The sequence below is a fragment of the Tursiops truncatus genome, chromosome 19 (assembly GCF_011762595.2).
Source record: "Tursiops truncatus isolate mTurTru1 chromosome 19, mTurTru1.mat.Y, whole genome shotgun sequence".
NCBI classification, from domain to species: Eukaryota; Metazoa; Chordata; class Mammalia; order Artiodactyla; family Delphinidae; genus Tursiops; species Tursiops truncatus.
In genome coordinates, this window is record NC_047052.1 from 27,745,212 (window position 1) to 27,763,618 (window position 18,407).

The window sequence follows — 18,407 nt, forward strand, 5'->3', positions numbered from 1 at the left end:
CCTCTTCAAGCACCAGGAGAGCTGCCGGATCCTGTGGCCCAAGCGGCAGAGCAGCACACACAGCAGCCTGGACCTGGTGCAAGTCTTTCTCCTGTTCTGGGCCCCACTCAAAATAGGCAGCTTTTCAGGTCACTTGGTAAATGGGTCAGAGTGACACACCCAGAGAGGTCCAATATCCAGAGAGGCCAACTAGGTGTTGTGCCTGGTTTTTTGGCTGCAGGAGGGGCCAGATGCAATAACTTATCCTTCACTGAAAAAACAGATATCTTGACACGCACCCAACCAGTGCATCGCTAGAAATTTCACTGAGATGGAAGGCCCCTGACTTTTGGTGAAATTTATTTCCGACCATCGACGATGCAAATGTCTTACCAGTATATCTATAGTTACTACTTCTTGTTCTCTAGATGGAATCTGCATGTATCATCGATGTTAAACCTGTGGGATATTTTGTGGAAGGGAAAGGTGATCAAGATACCTGCAGCCCAAATTATAATGACATCAAGCTGGAGAGCTGATCTACCCGAGGCAGGACAGTGAAGGTGTACTGCTGGTCTGGCCAGCTGAAAGCAAACTGCTTCTGGTCCTTATGGACAGGGATGGAGGGAAATGTATTTGCCAAATCAATAGCTGCAAACCAGGAACCAGGGGATGTGTTAATTTGCTCAAGTAATGAAACCACATCTGGAAGAGCCACCACCTCCAATCATCAGTTTATGATCATCCACTGTCATCTTCCACGATCCATCTGTCTTCTGCCCAGACAGAACGGGGGTTGAATGGAGATGTGGGAGTCGCCACCCCTGCATCGCTCAAGTCCTTGATGGTGGCGCTGATCTCTGCAGTCCCTCCAGGGATGCGGTATTGCTTTTCATTTACCATTTTCCTAGTAGAGGCAGCCCTCGTGACTTCCACTTGGTTTTCCTACCATAATAGGCCTCACTCCACACGTGAGGGAACCAATGTGGGGATTCTGCCCGTTGCTAAGTACAGGCACACCCCGGAGATACCGCGGGTTTGGTCGCAGTCCACTGCAATAAAGCGAATATCGCAATAAAGTGAGTCATATGAACTTTTTTCGGTTTCCTAGTGCCTGTAAAAGTTATGTTTACACTATACCATAGTCTATTAAGTGTGGAATAACATTATGTCTAATAGAACAATGTACGTACCTTAATTTAAAAATACTGTATTGCTAAAGAATGCTAATCATCATCTGAGCCTTCAGCGAGTCATCATCTTTTTGCTGGTGGAGGATTTGAAATATTGAGAGATTCACCAAAATCTGACACAGAGACACGAAGTGAGCAAATGCTGCTGGAAGAATGGTCCTGATAGACTTGCTCAGCGCAGGGTTGCCACAAACCTTCAATCTGCAAAAAAAACACAGTTATCTGCGAAGTACAATAAAGTGAAGCACAGTAAAACAAGATGTGCCTGTGTGTCTATTTCAACTATACATCCTGGAACTGGGGACATAACCACAAGATGGGTTCAGGGACCCACTGGACCTACTGTGAGATGGACCTGACCTCCATAAGTTTCTACTCTTTTTTTTTTTTTTAATTGAGCATTTTTAAAAAAATTTATTTTTGGCTGCCTTGGGTCTTTTTTACTGAGTGCGGGCTTTCTCTAGTTGCGGCGAGCGGGGGCTACTCTTCGTTGAGGTGCGCGTGCTTCTCATTGCGGTGGCTTCTCTTGTTGCGGAGATCGGGCTCTAGGTGGGAGGGCTTCAGTAGTTGTGGCTCGCAGGCCCTAGAGCGCAGGCTCAGTAGTTGTAGTGCACGGGGTTAGTTGCTCCGTGGCATGTGGGATCCTCCTGGACCAGGGCTTGAACCCGTGTCCCCTACATTGGCAGGCAGATTCTCAACGACTGCTCCACCAGGGAAGCCCCATAAGTTTCTACTCTTGACTGGCGGACCACAGTCACGTTTTGGGTCTCCTTGAATTAGTTTTAGTTTAGAGGCTGTGTCCAGCCATCCCCCCAAAGTCTGATTATTTCCTTTTCCCCAATGCACAGTCACCTTGATAAAAAGCTTCAGGTTCCTTTAGGGGAAGGCTGGGCAAAACAGTGTAAATTTTTTCAGTGTTGCAGGGTCTTTCCTCAAGGAGACTTGCCCCCCTTCATTCGAGGGTTTCTGGGTCTGGAAACTGTCTCAAGTCCGGGAACTGATGGAGAAGCTGATTCCGTTTGGGTGATTCAACTGAGACTTCTGTTCACTTCTGCTTACACAGATCAAGAATTCAGTTAGCCTGCCCCCATTTCTTTCTTTCCAAGGGATACCATGATCAACTGGCCAATGCCCTAGGTCTCTGCAAGTCCAACGATTCCATTTCTTTTTAGACTCCGCTGGTACCATAATGGTATCCACAACCACCTTATCTCTGGTGATTTAAGTTCTACCACTTGGCCCCTGCCACCCAGGAATCTGATTATCCCTATTGCATTTAAGGATCCTAGTTCAGTACCTGTGGTTCCCACTGTAATTTCTGACCTACAGAGAAGAATGACCACAGAGCTTTGCAAACGCTGGGCTCCCCTCACAAATTTATTTCTCAGTCGTGGTGAAAGGTGTGTCTCTGGACCCTCGCAGGGTGGGTGAGCAGGTCTGACATGATAAATCCACTCCGATGGACTTCCCTGGTGGTCCAGTGGGTAAGACGCCGTGCTACCAATGCAGGGGGCCTGGGTTCGATCCCTGGTGGGGGAACTAGATCCCACAGCCATGCCACAAGTAAGAATCCTCATGCTGCAACTAAAAGATCGCGTGTGTTGCAATGAAGATCCCCCGTGCCATAACTAAGAACCGGCGCAGCCGAAATAAATATTAAAAAAAAAAATCCACTCTAACATTCCAATCTTCCTAAGATTCAGAATACCTTCCGCTACAGTTCCCTAAAGCAATCCTGGCACTTCAACTTCGTTGAGTGTAGGCCACCTGTTAGACTATGTTTCAGCCAACTAAACTATCAGTGTCCTTCCTCACTCTTCATGCTAAAACAGTAAATGCAGAATCTCTGCTTAGTGCATCCACGTTAATAAATTCAGCCTGACCCAACTCAATGTTGCTTCCACCACTAACTCACACCCATTAATATCCATTCCCACGCACCCCCCGAGATCTGTCTGTATAAATTGGAAAAATCATGCAGCTCTTTCAGTGTGTAGCAGAAAGCTGTTCACTCCTTGAGGCCTGCTGGGACTTGAGTCTGGTTATAGGTCTAGAAGCAAAGAGAGGTGGGTTGGGCATAGGTTCTGAGAAGAATCAGCGGCATCTCTCAAGGTAACTACCTCGGGGAGGCCACTACAGTTTCTTCTGACAAAGGGCTAACTTCCTTAGAAATGGGTAAAAGAGCTACTTCTGACAAAGATGACCTGTAATCTCTCCCTCTCAGTCAGATTATAGATCCGCATGGCTTCTGATCCCCTCCCTGGCCACATAAAGATTATTTATCTCCATTGTTCATTATGGATGTATGCCATCACTTCTCACCATGCATCATCTGTTTGCTGCTTAGAATGCCAAACCAGGTGTTGATTAATAGTAACAACTGCATTTCCCCAACCGTGGCACACCATTCAGTCATGGGCAGGTTCACAGAACAGAGGGGCCCGCAGACCACACACCCTCCTTCAAAAGTACATCAGCATATTAAAGGCCCCGGGAATCCTGCAGTGAAGAAACCCACCAACTGGAATCAACCTGGTTTCCAAATTTACTTTACCATGGGCTCATTTTCTGGAGTGTTTCTTCTACAGAACTAGGATTCAAGGAAACACACCTTGGAAAATGCAAACTTAAAAAGCTACTATGGCTTGAGCTAACATTTGGAAATTTTTTGGTTTGTCCTTTTAGCTAATTGCTACTTAACAACAGAGACCCCAACCAATAATTTCCTAAGTATTAACAGTGATACGTAGTACATCCTTATGCTATATTTAGTAACTGTTGTGGAAGCACTGTTATTTCTGCCATGTCACCCACCCAACAGCGCTCTTAAGCCTTGGCTCTTGTCTGAAGGTTCTTCTCTTGTATTAGTGGGGCTTGGGACAATCTGAACCCTTGTTGGCTGTCCTCAGGAGCACCAACCATCCTGGAACTATTTTGGGCTGGTGGAATCTGGAGTTGAATCGATGCAATCTGACACCACAGGGAGAGAGGCCCCACTCCTTCAGAAACAGGAGCTGGGCACTGCCAGCTGCCTGGGGCTCCAGGCCCCTCTTCCAAAGGATGACGCCCCTTGCTCTGCAAAACGATAGGATTTTCCACCCAACAGTTTTAAAAGGCCTTCGTATCAACTCTTAATGACCACTTTCATCAATCCAGCTTCATGGCAGGAGGGAAGTCTCATCTCTGCACTCTTGCTTCTGCTGTGACCCTTCTCTCTCCAGCTCCTCAGGCTTTTTCTGTCACCTACTTCCTCACTTGTAAAACTACAAAACCTCTAGTCTCAAGTCACTTCTTCCTTCAAGCAAACATTGCCTTCATAACTCATCAATAATCACTGCCTCCTGACTGACCATTCCTCTGTTCTGGAGGTCTGGTGTTATCTGAAACTCTATGCCATTTCACGCCTTACGTAATTATCTTAGTTGGCTTTTTAAAGCACGACCATACATAAAACAGCTTTGTATCTACCCAGCACCTGGCTATGAATTGTTCAGTGAATGTTTATTTGATGTCAATGTGTCCAGTCACAATTCATTCAAATGATCATGACCATGACACAAGAAGCTCATTATACTTTGCCCAAAACAACACTCCCAGGCCTTCAGCATTCTACTTACAGCATCACTCATGTTAAAAATTACACAGGGCTTCCCTGGTGGTGCAGTGGTTGAGAGTCTGCCTGACGATGCAGTGGACACAGGTTCGTGCCCCGGTCCGGGAAGATCCCACATGCCGCGGAGCGGCTGGGCCCGTGAGCCATGGCTGCTGAGCCTGCGCGTCCGGAGCCTGTGCTCCGCAACGGGAGAGGCCACAACAATGAGAGGCCCGCACACCGCCAAAAAAAAAAAAAAAAAAGTACACAGCACTTTGCTTTTCAGATTAGTCTCAAAAATAATACTTAAAAGAAGGATTAAAGTCCAAAAGTAAGCTCAGCATGACACGTGAGCAGGTGAAAGGTACTTACTGCCATTAACTTTAAATCGTGGGAATTTAACTCTGATGGGTTACAACATAAGCTAGTACTGTTTAAATCAGGAAATGGGGGGCAAACACAAGCATAATCTTAGTAAATTAAAACTTTCGTGGCCTTACCCTATCTTCTTCATCAGTACAAACAGTCCTTTAATAAAAAGAAGCACAATATTCAGGTTACTCAAAAATCAGCAACTCAGCTGTTGACCATCCAGGGATGATGGAAACGGAGTAAACTGGTAAGATGACAGGAGTCTCTGCCAGGGTCATTCATAGTAAAACTTTATTGAACAGAAAACCCAGCAAAGGTTTTCACCTCTGCAAAGCTCCTCTTGGTTTAAAGTAAAGCACGCATTTTAAAAAGCAATTATACATAAGTCTTTCCTAGAAAAGTCCTGCTAAAACATGTCTAGCAATTTCATTGATTATATAAAGTAGTACACTTAGTGTAATTTAAACATTCCAACAGGAATCAAATCGTACCAGCAGAACCGTTTCTGCATCTATGACATCTATGTACAAACACACATGCAGACACACACATCTGGAAAAGTTCCTCAGGCATAAACATGCGACACTAATGCCTTCTACTTACAATGTCTATTAAACTACAACAATATATATTAAAGCTCTTCAGAATAAAGATATGAGAAGCCTTAGGCATTTTTTGTTCATCAATTTGTATCATGGCTTCACGTCTTACTTTCTGCCTTTGCAGAATCGCAAAAGCATATCATCCTCTTTGTTGATTCTTTTACTAATTCTGTGCTGTCGCCACATCCAGGTAAGGAAATCTAGCCAGAACCAGATGATCCAGTCCACGCCTGCCAAAGCCTCTAGCAGCCAGAGAGCAAACACCATCAGTTTGCTATGGCTGGGGGACCTTCTGGAAGAAGAGAGGCAAAGAAAGTCTTGAAGACGAGCCAGGCTGTGCTCATAAATGAAGGACTGGTCTGCTCCTCATCCACTACGTCTCTGTCTGGAGGGAGGCGGTTGGGGTCTGCAATTTCAGGATCAGGGTCTTCCTACAGGTAATAAAACACAAGGAGAAAAGAGGACAGTGACAAACACCCAATAATGTCAGTAAAGGGCAGAGTGGCTCCCTGGACCCTTGCCCCATAAGCCAAGCCAGGCAGGCAGGACCCCGGGGACGACACCCCGGCTGGACGGAGCTCCTTCTCCAGCCTCCGTAGCACAACTGTGCTGGAACATTCTCATAGTTTTCGATATTCCTGGCAGCAAGTATCAGATCAAATGAAGTACTGTAACTAGATCTTCAACTATTATTAAACTAGTAATTAAGTTAGCCACTTCATTAAATGTGGGTATTTTTCTAATTCTGGCAGTGTCCCGAGTTAAAGAAAACTAAAACTAAAAAAAACGAAAACACAGGATTCTAAAAACAGATTCGAGGGTGACACTTTACATTAAAAAGAATATCCTTTAGGATTATGCATTAAACTGCCTTATAAAAATTCTATTTCTTTTTTTAAATATTTATTTATTTGGCAGTGATGGGTGTTAGTTGCAGCACGCGGGATCTTTGTTGCTGCATGCAGGATATTTTAGTTGCAGCATGTGGGATCTAGTTCCCTGACCGGGGATCGAACCCAGGCCCTCTGTACTGGCAGCACAGAGTCTTAGCCACTGGACCACCAGGGAAGTCCCTAAAAATTCTATTTCTGTATGTTATTTTCCAGGAAATCTATTCTGTGAGACAGGCTTATGTTCCTAATCCTTAATTAGAATAACTCTCCATTAGCAGTTTCCATGGTATAACATATTATTGAGAATGAACACTAAAAAGAGTTTAAAAAAAAATTACATATATATGCCAAAATGCAAATTGCCACATGACCAAAATACCTGCTGGATTTTATGACACAATGTTTTAAAAACAGCTAATGCTATAAGAATAAATTTGAAAAAAATCTTGAAATACTGAGCCTAATAAAATGGTACACCACAAGGTGTCTAAAGATTAAGGACTCGAGAGCCCGGTGTTTCACACCGAGATCGCCGGGCTCCAGCAGAAGCTCCATACCTGGAAGTTATTGTTGGGGTCCTGATTTGCAGCTTCCTGAGGACCATCATTCGGGAAGTTCTGAACTGGCCTCTGTCGAAATGGAAACCACCCGACATGATGCCTTCAAAGGAAGCATATAAAGTCCATCTTAGTGAACATCAGAGTGACATGTACTCAAGAATTTAAGGGTCCTCTCAGTGAGATGAGGTCCCCCTTGCTCCCCTCCTCTCATCAGAGCAGAACCTGATTAGAAGCTCGCAGCCAGGCCCATCTACAGAGACATTCCACCACACCAGCTCCTAGACTTTCTCACTGGCCTGTCAGGTTCTTGACAGGCACTATGGAAACTAGGCTTTATTCATTATCATGTGCCCAGCAACATAGACAGCACCTGACACATAGTATGTGCTCAATAAATACTTCTTCGTCTGACCTAAACCTTAGACACGAAAACCTGAACAGAGGGGGAAGGGGAAATACATACACAGCTGTGACTATATGTAATAACATACTAACAAGACCTAGACTTGGTCACCTACATATATGATTCTAGAGACTATAGAATTTAAAGAATTAACTAAAAGTTGCATCTGAAAAATCCAATTAAACCCAAGTCTTGAAGAAAATATGACAAAATATAACAGTGATTAATACTGGATATGAGTACTTAATGCATTATTCTAAATATTTCTTTTTTAAGATTTTTAAAAACTAAAATAAAAATCCATTTTTCCTATCGAGGAAAAATTTCTTCTGTCAGTTTTCACCACATACAAGGACATATAGCTCTAGGCCAGGGTTTCTGAACTTTGGTACTGCTGACATACCGGGCTGGATATTTACTGTGGGGCTGTCCTGGGCACCAGAGGATGTTTAACAGCTACCAACCAGATGCCAGCAGGACCACCCCCCTCGCTGTGACAGTCAAAAATGTCTCCAAACACCACCAAACGTCTTGGGGACGGGGGTAGAGGCAGATGCAAAACTACCCTGGTTGAGAACCACTGCTCTAAGCCATGGATAAAGCCAAATGCCAGGTCTGTGACGGATCTCTGGCCCTTCAGGACCATGCCACAGCCATTGCCTGACGTTTATCCTAGAAGGCAGCTGGAGCCTGATAAAAGACAAATATGTTCTTATTCAACACAAATACAATTTTCCTTTCCATGCCTCAGTATGGCTTTTATTGTGGTTCATGAGCCTGGCAGGTAACTTAACTAGAGGAAAAGAAGAGAATGTCGTTCCTGTATTAACACAGAATTAGTTGTGTTTTTGGCAATGCGTAACCAAGCCATCAATTCTTTGCATCGAAAATCCTAGGATGACACACTATTTAAATACACCTCCTTAAATATTGACTGAGACTGCTCAAAAAAGAGGAAAATCTGCACTTGGTTTGAGTCACCACATAGTGTAATCTGTAGTAAAGGGAAAAAAGGGAAAGCGAAATCATCTGCTTACAGGTACATAACGACGGTGGCCCCCATGACCATGAGGAATCTGCTCAGGGAAGAGTAGAAGTAGAGGATACTAAGAAAAACGGAAAACGTAGCTGCTGAATAGGTCCAATCCAACCAATCTCGATTTATCTCATCATCTTCTTCCACAATAGGGCCACCCTGTGCATTCATCCGCAAATTCTGATTGGCCCCAGGATTAACCACCACTTGAGGAGCAGCGTTCTGATTGGCGGGCTGGTTTTCAGCTGGAAACTGGTTGTGGATAGGGGCTGGAGCAGGCGCAGAGACCACAGGTATCTCTTGTGCACTTGGCGAGGGGACAAAAGCCCCTGACGCAGCAGTGGCTGCTAAGCTAAAATAAAAATGACAGAGGCAAATACTGTTGAGAGCGAGGCACCATGAAGACTTGTTCTCATAAGCTCGTTTACGCAGGGATCTTTTACTATTAAGCAGGCATACACAAACTTGATTTTTCTTTAACTTAGTGAAGAACTTCTTTACTAATAGTCATATCCATAAATGTCTTTTCTACTCCTAAGAGAAGGTGCTTGGTAAATTTCATCTGGAATTAAACACCAAGGCCACCATGAAAGTATGGTGCAGTAGCAAATTAAGATTTTCATAAAATGCTAAAGATATCACAAATTGAAAAGAAAAAAACAGGAAATAACATATTCTAAATAAAGTCATCAAACTACGGATCAGTCAGCAAACTATGCATCAATACACAAATCAGCAGTTATCATTTATACTCTATTCCACCCACAGAAAGGACTCTGCAGATAAGTGATGAAAACACACTCATCCCACCCTTCCTAACTTTATGGGTAAGTTAGGCATTTTTGAGGGATGGGAGTTCCCTCAATTTCTGGGAGCCCTGGCCACACCCAGCACATGAGGAAAGACTCACTACTGCATGTAGTACTGCCGTGCGTATATCTGCTGGAACCAGGAGAGCTGCAGCCACCCATAGGTTGTGTAGCCTGAGAAACCAGGCCCCAGGCCTTGGAACGCCGGCTGGGCAGCTTCAGGCCTATGAAAGATTTCAAAAAATGCTCTTTTTGAGTTGGTTTAGTATGAATAAATGAAAATTAAGTTTAAATTACAATCAGGAATTCAAAACAAAGAGACAGAAGATTGAGCTTTATGACAGTTACCTGTAGATTTCTGGGTGAGGCACCTGTGTGATACAATCACAGGAAGTACTGACAAAGCCCCCCTCCCATGGCCTGGATCCCGTGGGAAGACAAGAGCCCTCTGTCCAGCACTGGGGTCTCATGATGTCATCACCATGATGTACAAACAAGCTAGACCTTTTCAGTCTAAGTGGATCCCCACCCTTATTTTAGACTTGCTGAGTCTCACTGAAGGTCTAAACCCCACTATTCATTCTTTAGGGAGCAGCTCTAAAAAGTCACACCTCTCCCAAAGTCTTTTCTGCAGGAAATACTCCTTTCCTCCCAATACCCATTTCTCCCTCACCCCTAGATCTGAACTATATGGGGAGCAGAGTTATGTGTGGCAACACCCATGCATGCTCACTGACCACTTGTGCCTGGTAAGGCCTCCGGGCTGTTATCTCACGGGATCCCCAACAACCTTGTGGGGAGGGAGCTCTCCACCCCGCCATTGTACAGAGGGGAGCCCGAGTGCAGCTCAGGGAAGACAAAGGATCTGCACGTGGTCACTGAACCTGTAAGTAGTAGGGCTGGATTTGAGACCTGTTTGACACCAAACTCATGCCTCTATCATCTAGCGCAGCCTGGGGCAGGGTGTGTGTGGGAGTCATCTCTGGTTTTGTGAACTCTACACAGTGAACTTCTTTGGCATCACTTCACAAAATTCAAACTAACAGAACTGCAGAAAGATCAGGAGTTGTTATGTGGTCATCTCTGCTGGTCAACTCCTATCCTTAAACAAACTAATATGCACCAGCTGTCCAATAAATATTTGTTGGACAAAATCAAGTTTTACTATGGTAAAATTCATAGTCAGATATGAGCCTAAATTCTCAAATCGTATAGCCAGAAAAAGGGAAACAGTTTTAAGCGTTTCTATCCAATAATGAATTCAATTATCCACTTTATATGGTAGGTATGGAACTTAAACCAAATTCCATACCCAGAGTATTTCTAAAATTGTATTCTAATACAAATAGGTCTTGGTACGATACTGTTTTTGATCATTTAAAAAAGATACAGTACATGGAAATGAGAAAATACCAAAGTGCTTTTGCTAGCTCTGATGATGATGACACTGTAGATACGCAAAATAACTAACAGGTTTTTAGAGTTATATCCTGAAGTATGTAGAAGTGAACTGACATAATGTCTGGGAATTACTTTTAAATACTTCACGAAAAAATCGGAAGCAGGAATAGATAAAGCAAGTACGGCAAAACTCTGATCATTATATGGAGATTCATTATACAGTTCCCTCTACTTTTGTGTATATTTGAAAACCTCCATTAAGAAAAAAACCAACTCTTCATACCTCAAACACCTGACTTTATCAACAATCAGATATTAAAAACTACTAGGAAATGGTGGGCAGAGGACTCGGGGAGTAACAGAGTTTCAACTTGTAGTTAATAAACTGTTTTTTCCCATAGGATCTTTCATAGTAAGGTGTTCCAAGAGCTGTGAAATCCGAACATCACGGCATTTAGTCGCTTCTGGCTTTTGCGCTAAAGGAAAGCTCTAATTGCTCCTTTTCTCCTAGCACCACCGCCACGGCACTTGGCAGAGCATTTCTCAAACAATCCCTTCACCTTTTGTCACCCACTGTTACGACAGACAAAGCACAAAGCCACTCGGCAAAGCAGCTGCACAGTGCTTACAACAGCTGCTTTTCTGCACCAGCACTAATTCCCTACCATGAGGTCAGCGCAATGTGAAGCACACCCACGTAGGAGGAGAAATGCCCAGATTTTCAGGACATGCATCTCCACTTTTTAGATGTTCCTAAAAGGCTATGTATTAAGAAAAGTTAAATACAGAAGAGATCTTTAAAGTGAAGCCCTTATAAAGCAAAATTTTGTCCATTTAAAAATTCTATGACTATATAGTATAAACAGAGCTTATTCTTAAGTTGATGCAAATAATGCACATTCATGTTGTACAACCTGCTTCTTTATTACAACACTCACCTCGAGATATTCTCCCATCCAGAGGGAGAAGGGTTCCGAACAACCTCCCTTTGCCTTAAACCGTCACTTGAGGAATCCCCAGGAGACTGTCCCTGATTAAGACCAGCGGGCTGCTCTATGGATTCAGCAACCTAGATAAGTGTAACATGAACATGAGAACAAAAGGCCTGATGCAACTGTGTGAAATCAAGCTTCAAGGATTCTTTCTCTGTGAATGGCTTATGTCCCCAACCCTGACCTCTGAACTTGACAAAATCAAACAGATGCAATGTTACATGAATATTCTAAAATTTGTTCAACACAGTATCAATACAGATACTAAAAAAAAAATCCATATTTTTCCTAGAATAGCTATGCTGTAGTTTCACTAAAATCTCCCAATGAAGTTATCATTGGTGAGAAAGCTTCCTGTTAATGCTCTATACGTCTTTTTTTTCCTATACATCTTATGGTGTTAAATTTACTAAGAAATTAAATTTGACTAATAAGATTTATAAACACAACCCAGCCAGCAACCTAAAGAATTTCTTACACTATATTCAGATGTTTCAGGATGTACAGTTGTAATGCAAATTTAGAATGTATCACATTAGAATATTAATACTGTATATATATATTTAAAATAAATTTATTTATTTTTGTTTGGCTGCATTGGGTCTTTGTTGCTGCACGCGGGCTTTCTCTAGCTGAGGAAAGCAGGGGCTACTCTTCATTGCAGTGTGCCGGCTTCTTATTGTCGTGGCTACTCTTGTTGCAGAGCACGGGCTCTAGATGGGAGGGCTTCAGTAGTTGTGGCACATGGGCTCAGCAGCTGTGGCTCTCGGGTTCTAAAGCGCAGGCTCAGTAGTTGTGGCGCGGGGGGGCTTAGTTGCTCCGCAGCATGTGGGATCTTCCCGGACCAGGGATTGAACCCGTGTCCCCTGCATTGGCAGGTGGATTCTTAACCACTGTGCCACCAGGGAAGTCCCTTAATACCGTATATTTGAACTAACACTGTGAAATGAAAAATGAGGGATTTTGACCATCTAACATAAGCAAGTCTTAAGAGATCACTTGATTAAGACTGCGGCCTTTTCCTATCCAAACAAATAATCACAATGAAAATTTCCAAAGGAAATATAGTCATTTTTTACTCTTTATAAAAATCAATGTTGCCTTAGAAGAAATTTATTATGTGCTAAATTCGTGACTGCCTTGCTAGTTCGGTGATCTGGATACACAGCCACTACAGATCAAATCAAATTCCAGAAAAGAGTGTACTGCAGAACTCCACTTGTCCACTACAACACTAATGGAATAGTCTACTACTATTATAGTGAACTCTCACTTGTATTGATAACAGTTTCTTATTCCTGATTCTCACTGGGGAAGAGACAAAATATTATATGATAAAAAGACTTAAGAGTTTTATCCAACTTCCTTTATTTTGACCTTGAGAGTCTGAATGACACGAACTGCTATCATCATGAAAAAGCAGACATACCTTTGCGCTGGCTTCTGGCATTTTGGAAGGACTCTTCACACTGCACACCAGATGCAAAACATGCCGGGTTTCCTGCTGAAAGTAATAAGGAGGTACTTTAGGACCTGAATTCAACCTTGTTAGTGCTCAAAAACATTCAAAAGTTAATATATTTAGTGATACCTTTGGAAGCAAGTCCCTGAGACACTGGTGATCCAACAACAGCTTCCCAGAATAAATTAACCTCTGGTCTTCTGGATGCTTGTGGAAAGAAAGAGCAGCACAGATCAGCATTTCGCCCCCTCAAGTTCCCAACATTGAAGAAACTGTTGTATACAAATAATTTAAACGTGTGTTTTTCCCAGCATCATAGGAAAACATTTTTCCGAAGGCTCCATATACAAAACTTTTACTTAGGAAGTACTTAACTTTAAACTGATCTCTAACATGCAAACAAATTTAGGACGGCAAACTACTTCCAGTCCACAAAACCTATGGCAGGCTACCTGACTTCTTAACTCCCAGGGAAATTGCTTTCTGCCACAAAAAGCACAAATCTGGGGCTCCTACAGCAACGAACTTCAAAACTCAAAGTTTGGTCTCAGAGAAAACTCAAAGTCAGCCTTCCCTAAAACCACCTAGCATTGTCCCAAGATAACATGAAGCAATTCTAAACTTAAGCCCTCAAAGAGACTTTTCCCAACATACAAATGCAGCTAAAGAGATGGTGTGTGGTAACATTCCGCACCACAACCCTATATTTACCATGCTTATTTTAAGGGGGAAAGTCTAAAATTCACTTGTCCAAGGTCACCTGCTGCTAAAGAGTCAAGATTCCGAACCCTCTACTCCATTCCAGTGATTTTAAAACCACAGTCGTGCCACACACTTTTATACAAATCTCACTTTTAAAATCCATTTTTAATTCCCTTAAAAACTGGACTTAAGGGACTTCCCTGGTGGCACAGTGGTTCAGAAGCCGCCTGCCAATGCAGGGGACACAGGTTCAAGCCCTGGTCCAGGAAGATCCCACAAGCCGCGGAGCAACTAAGCCCGTGCGCCCCCACTACTGAGCCTGCACTCTAGAGCCTGAGAACCACAACTACTGAGCCCACGTGCCACAACTACTGAAGCCCGCGCGCCTAGAGCCCGTGCTAGGCAACAAGAGAAGCCACCGCGATGAGAAGCCCACGCACTGCAACGAAGAGTAGCCCCCGGTCGCTGCAACTAGAGAAAGCCTGCGCACAGCAACAAAGACCCAACACAGCCAAACATAAATAAATAAAATTTAAAACTGGACTTAAATAATGGCTTCAAGTGATACATACCAAAGTCAGTACACCGGAGCTCACCAGCAACTTCTCAATCTACTCTTGCCAAAATAACCAATTATGCAAGATTTGGAACAAAGCTGCTCCTGCCAAGTAGCCCATGATTATAAAGCAAAAGCTGTTTAAAACTAACAAAAAATAACCGTACCTATTTATCTGCATAAATCAGGAGGTTTTTTTTTTTGGACACTGGGCAACTATAACAAACTGCAGAAATATACTGGATGCTGTGTTCATCATTGTTCTCACTGACTGAACTTCATATGTAAATGCTATAAACCTGGACTTGTAAATGTTATTGTATAGGTGGGGTCCTGCATTATATTAAAGAGTTTCACACTAGAAAAGGTTTGAAAACCATGGGTGCCCGTGATTTGAGGCCTGTTAAAGGCCTGAACCGACACTCTGCGTCTTTATCCAGAGGCTGATTTAAAAATATATATATTAAGCAAACAACTATTATAAAGTAAGGCTTCTCATATTAGAAAGCAAATGACGAATGTGCTCCAACCAAAATTTTTAAACACAAATATACAGACCTGAGAGACCTTTTATTTACAACTTTGGATCCTTGGACTTAATAGGAATGATGTTCCTCACCCAAGGAAGCCCTAAAGGAAAGCCCTCCTCCAAAACACCGCCTTTTACCAAATGACGCAACTAGAGGCTGCACGTGCTTCGCCAATTTGCGTACCTAATAGCCATTCTTGCAGCAGCACTGCCACCTGTTTCTTGGGAGCAGCTATGGTGAAACTGCAAATAGTGCCAAGGTGAATGCTAGAGGAATGGGAGCTTATTAAATAAATAAGCACATTTCAAAAGAACGACTCAGAAGGGAAACTCACTACCACATTCTTGACAATATGAAACAAAAACAACCTGACCCATGAGCTACAACCTGACACGTTGCAACACTTCAGATAAGAAAGAACAATTTCACAATCTTGTCCTGTCCTGATGCCCTCTCCTGTCTGATGCAGAATTACAGTTGTGGGCAGTAAAAAACACTGTTGACACTTACATAATATCAGAGTAGAAAGTAAACATAGGAAGGTCCAGCTCATAGCCTCCATCACGTGGTGGGGAGGGAGGGTGGCCCTAAGGGTGACGTTGACAGATATGTCAACCAAAACAAAGCAAGGAAGTCTCTGCAATTGAGGGACCAGAGTCTTAAAACCCAGACTCTAGGAGATTCCTTCCACCTATTTTCCTTCTAAATCATTTTCTACCGGAAAGTGCCCCGGGCTCCTCCCTGGGACTAAGCAAAGGCTGTGGAGTCCAGCTCACAGGGAGGGGAAGCGCCACGTCCTGTTCCTGGGTGTGGGGCCTTGAGTACACGCTGCCTGGGCGCTCACCAGGTTTCTCTAGCCACTGGCAAGGCCTTGGCCCCTGCCCTCACCTCTCTGCAATGAGAGGCTACATTCAGAAAACTCATTTCGCAGCACTTATGTTTCCTTATTCCTACCCATCGGATGCAATCCTAACGAGGAACACCCAGTCACTCCGACGTTTTGGGAAAATTGAGGCTTGGAGGGTGAAATGACTCACTCAAGGTCAAACGGCTGTTTCAGCGGCTTGGCTAAGGCTGGAAGCCAGATCTAGGGGACTGGGAAGGGGTCTGAAGAGGTATGGCGGGAGTGTGACAGCCGTTAGAGTTTGGGGACCTAAGGACGCGAGGTGACAGGGGAAGGCGGCCCGTCAGGAAGGCGGGACGATGGCGGCCTAGAACGAGGAAGTGACAGCCTCTGGGCCACGTCAGAGAGCGCCTACGGCGGCAGGGCAGAAAGGGGGAGACCACAGGCCTGGGAGAGGGGACCTGGGGAGCACCAGGGGAAGGCCGGCGAAGCGAGAAGTTACAGGGAAAGGGGAGGAGGACGTGGCATCCCAAGGGGGACGCGAGGAGGGCTGCGAGGATGACAGCCGGGGTTAGGGGAGTGTTGGCAGCTGGAGCCGGGGGCTCCTCTCACCGGGCGCTCGGGGTAGACGCGGCTCAGATGGGCCTTGAGGCGGCTCACGCTCCAGCTGCGGTCGACGCTCAGCTCCAAGTCGCGGTGGCGCTGGTTGGGGCTCTTCACCAGGAGCGTGACGGGCTCGGGCTCCATGTCGACGGTGCTGTGGGCTCGGCGGCGCTCCCAGATGCCAGGCAGGAAGTGCCGCCGCCGCCACAACCTCCACAAAAACGGTTCGCTTCTCAGGAGCGCGCGCGCCCGTCTCGGGGACCTTTTATAGGAACCCCGCGCCCGGACTCTGCGGACAGAACCCTCTGTGGCTGCCACCCATTGGCTGGGGCGGAGAGCACTGCCCTAACGTGGCCCAATCGGCGCCCGGCTCCGTGGGCGGAAGGGCGGGCGGAGCACGTGGGAGCAGGCTGATGCAACCCGCCGCCGTGGCGTCACCCACAGGCGCGGCTGCGGCCCGGGACCCTGGGTTCGGCGGCTGTGCTGGGGTGCGCGCGGCCCACGCGGGGCCCCTCGGCCCTGAGACACTGGCTTGGTCCCCGGCTCGAGTTGCTCACGGCACTTTAGGGAGGGCAGACCCTGCCGACTCTCCGGTTTGGCAGCCTCTGCAAATTGTTTCCTCACAAAGAAGCAGCTCCGCCCTTTTGACACCAGCCCCATTTCCCCTTTCCCTTCCCCGGGTGGCCCGTGACGTCAGGCCCCCCAGGGGAGGCCTCCCCACCCCAACCCCGGCCTCAGCTCAAAGAACTGCTGGGGGAGCCCCGTTTGCGAGCCCACATGGAAGGGCGACCCGACAAGCCTTAGAAGGGCCAGGAAGAAGGGAGATTCTTCCTGGGGTTCAGGATGCAGGAATCTGAGCCAATGTTGCCCCTTCACCTGTGACCTCAGAATTGAACGTTGTACCCCTAACTGTGGGACGTCATCCTAATGAGTGGCAAGCAGGCCACAGTCCAGCTTAGGCTGGGAGACGCTCGAAAAAGGCCTCACTTTATAGGATACTAACACATACTTCCTTGAAATTGAGGCTGAGACACAGAAGGCACGTTTCTCAGTTTTCCTAAAATGTGACCACAGAGGCCTGGCTGATGTAGACACTCCCTCCCTCTGTAGGAAAAAAAAAGTCTTGAAAAACAAAACTGACATTGTGCTGGCCCGTCCTTGTTCTAATCCTGTTGGGACATCTGTTTTGCCAGGTGTGTCAGGACATTGGCAATTGTACATACAATGTAAACACCATGTAAATAGTTTCCAGAGTGGGGCAAATTTAAGGAGGGTAACAGGAGGAACCTGGTGTGGTTGGTGGGTGTAGTACCACAGACTGGGTGGCTTAAAGGAGAGAAATGTATTGTCTCACAGCTCTAGAGGCTGGAAGTCTGAGATTGATGCCAAAATATTGGCTCCCTGTACACCGATGCCAAAATGAGATACAGAGACAGAGTCTTGGAGGAGAAAGAAAGGGTGGCTTTGTTCTTTGTCAGGCCAAGAGGGACCACAGCAGGCCAGCACCTCAAGAACTGTCCCCCCACCCCCCGTCCCTGGGGAATAGGGAGAGGTCTCATATTCGGGGCTTGTGGTCAGGGGTATTCAATAAGGATCAAGGCGGTAATAGTCTTACATTCTTCTTTCTTCTGCTGAGTTTCTAAAGGGTGGGGGTGCTGACAAGATTAGGGTGTGTGCAGGGTCTCCTAATCTTGAGGAGCTTCTCTGGTCCCTGTAATCTTGCCTCAGGTGGCTTCGTGGCTGCTCCCCCCTTGATTAGCAACTGTTCGAATCTGCCCTTTGGAACTCAGGGAAGGTCATGGAAGCTGGAGTCTTGCCTACAAGAAATGCGGGACAAAAAGGCCTCTGTGTCCAGGAGCCCCACAGGGCCCCGCCTGG

At 45.3% G+C, this 18,407-nt stretch overlaps 1 protein-coding gene and 1 non-coding gene across 2 annotated transcripts; both read right to left on the bottom strand.

The window, feature by feature from the left end:
• Nucleotides 1-5,405: 5,405 nt before the first annotated feature.
• On the bottom strand, nt 5,406-16,787 carry HERPUD1 (homocysteine inducible ER protein with ubiquitin like domain 1). The gene is made up of 8 exons (XM_019935785.3): nt 16,539-16,787; nt 13,424-13,501; nt 13,262-13,336; nt 11,779-11,909; nt 9,541-9,663; nt 8,632-8,982; nt 7,189-7,291; nt 5,406-6,169 (listed from the first exon to the last, which is right to left on the bottom strand). The coding sequence occupies exons 1-8, from the start codon at nt 16,671-16,673 to the stop codon at nt 6,005-6,007; spliced, it is 1,161 nt and encodes a 386-aa protein (XP_019791344.1). The 5' UTR covers nt 16,674-16,787; the 3' UTR covers nt 5,406-6,004.
• Nucleotides 6,734-6,806, bottom strand: TRNAA-UGC (transfer RNA alanine (anticodon UGC)). Its single transcript has one exon. It is a non-coding gene; the product is annotated as a tRNA-Ala (tRNA).
• Nucleotides 16,788-18,407: the final 1,620 nt, after the last annotated feature.

Coding starts and splice junctions, on each gene's coding strand:
- HERPUD1 (XM_019935785.3), bottom strand. CDS start 16,673: ATGGAGCCCGAGCCCGTCACGCTCCTGGTGAAGAGCCCCAACCAGCGC. Junction 11,910..13,261: donor TGCCAGAAGCCAGCGCAAAG/GTATGTCTGCTT, acceptor ACACTTATCTAG/GTTGCTGAATCCATAGAGCA. Junction 7,292..8,631: donor GCCACCGTCGTTATGTACCT/GTAAGCAGATGA, acceptor CTTCCTTTGAAG/GCATCATGTCGGGTGGTTTC.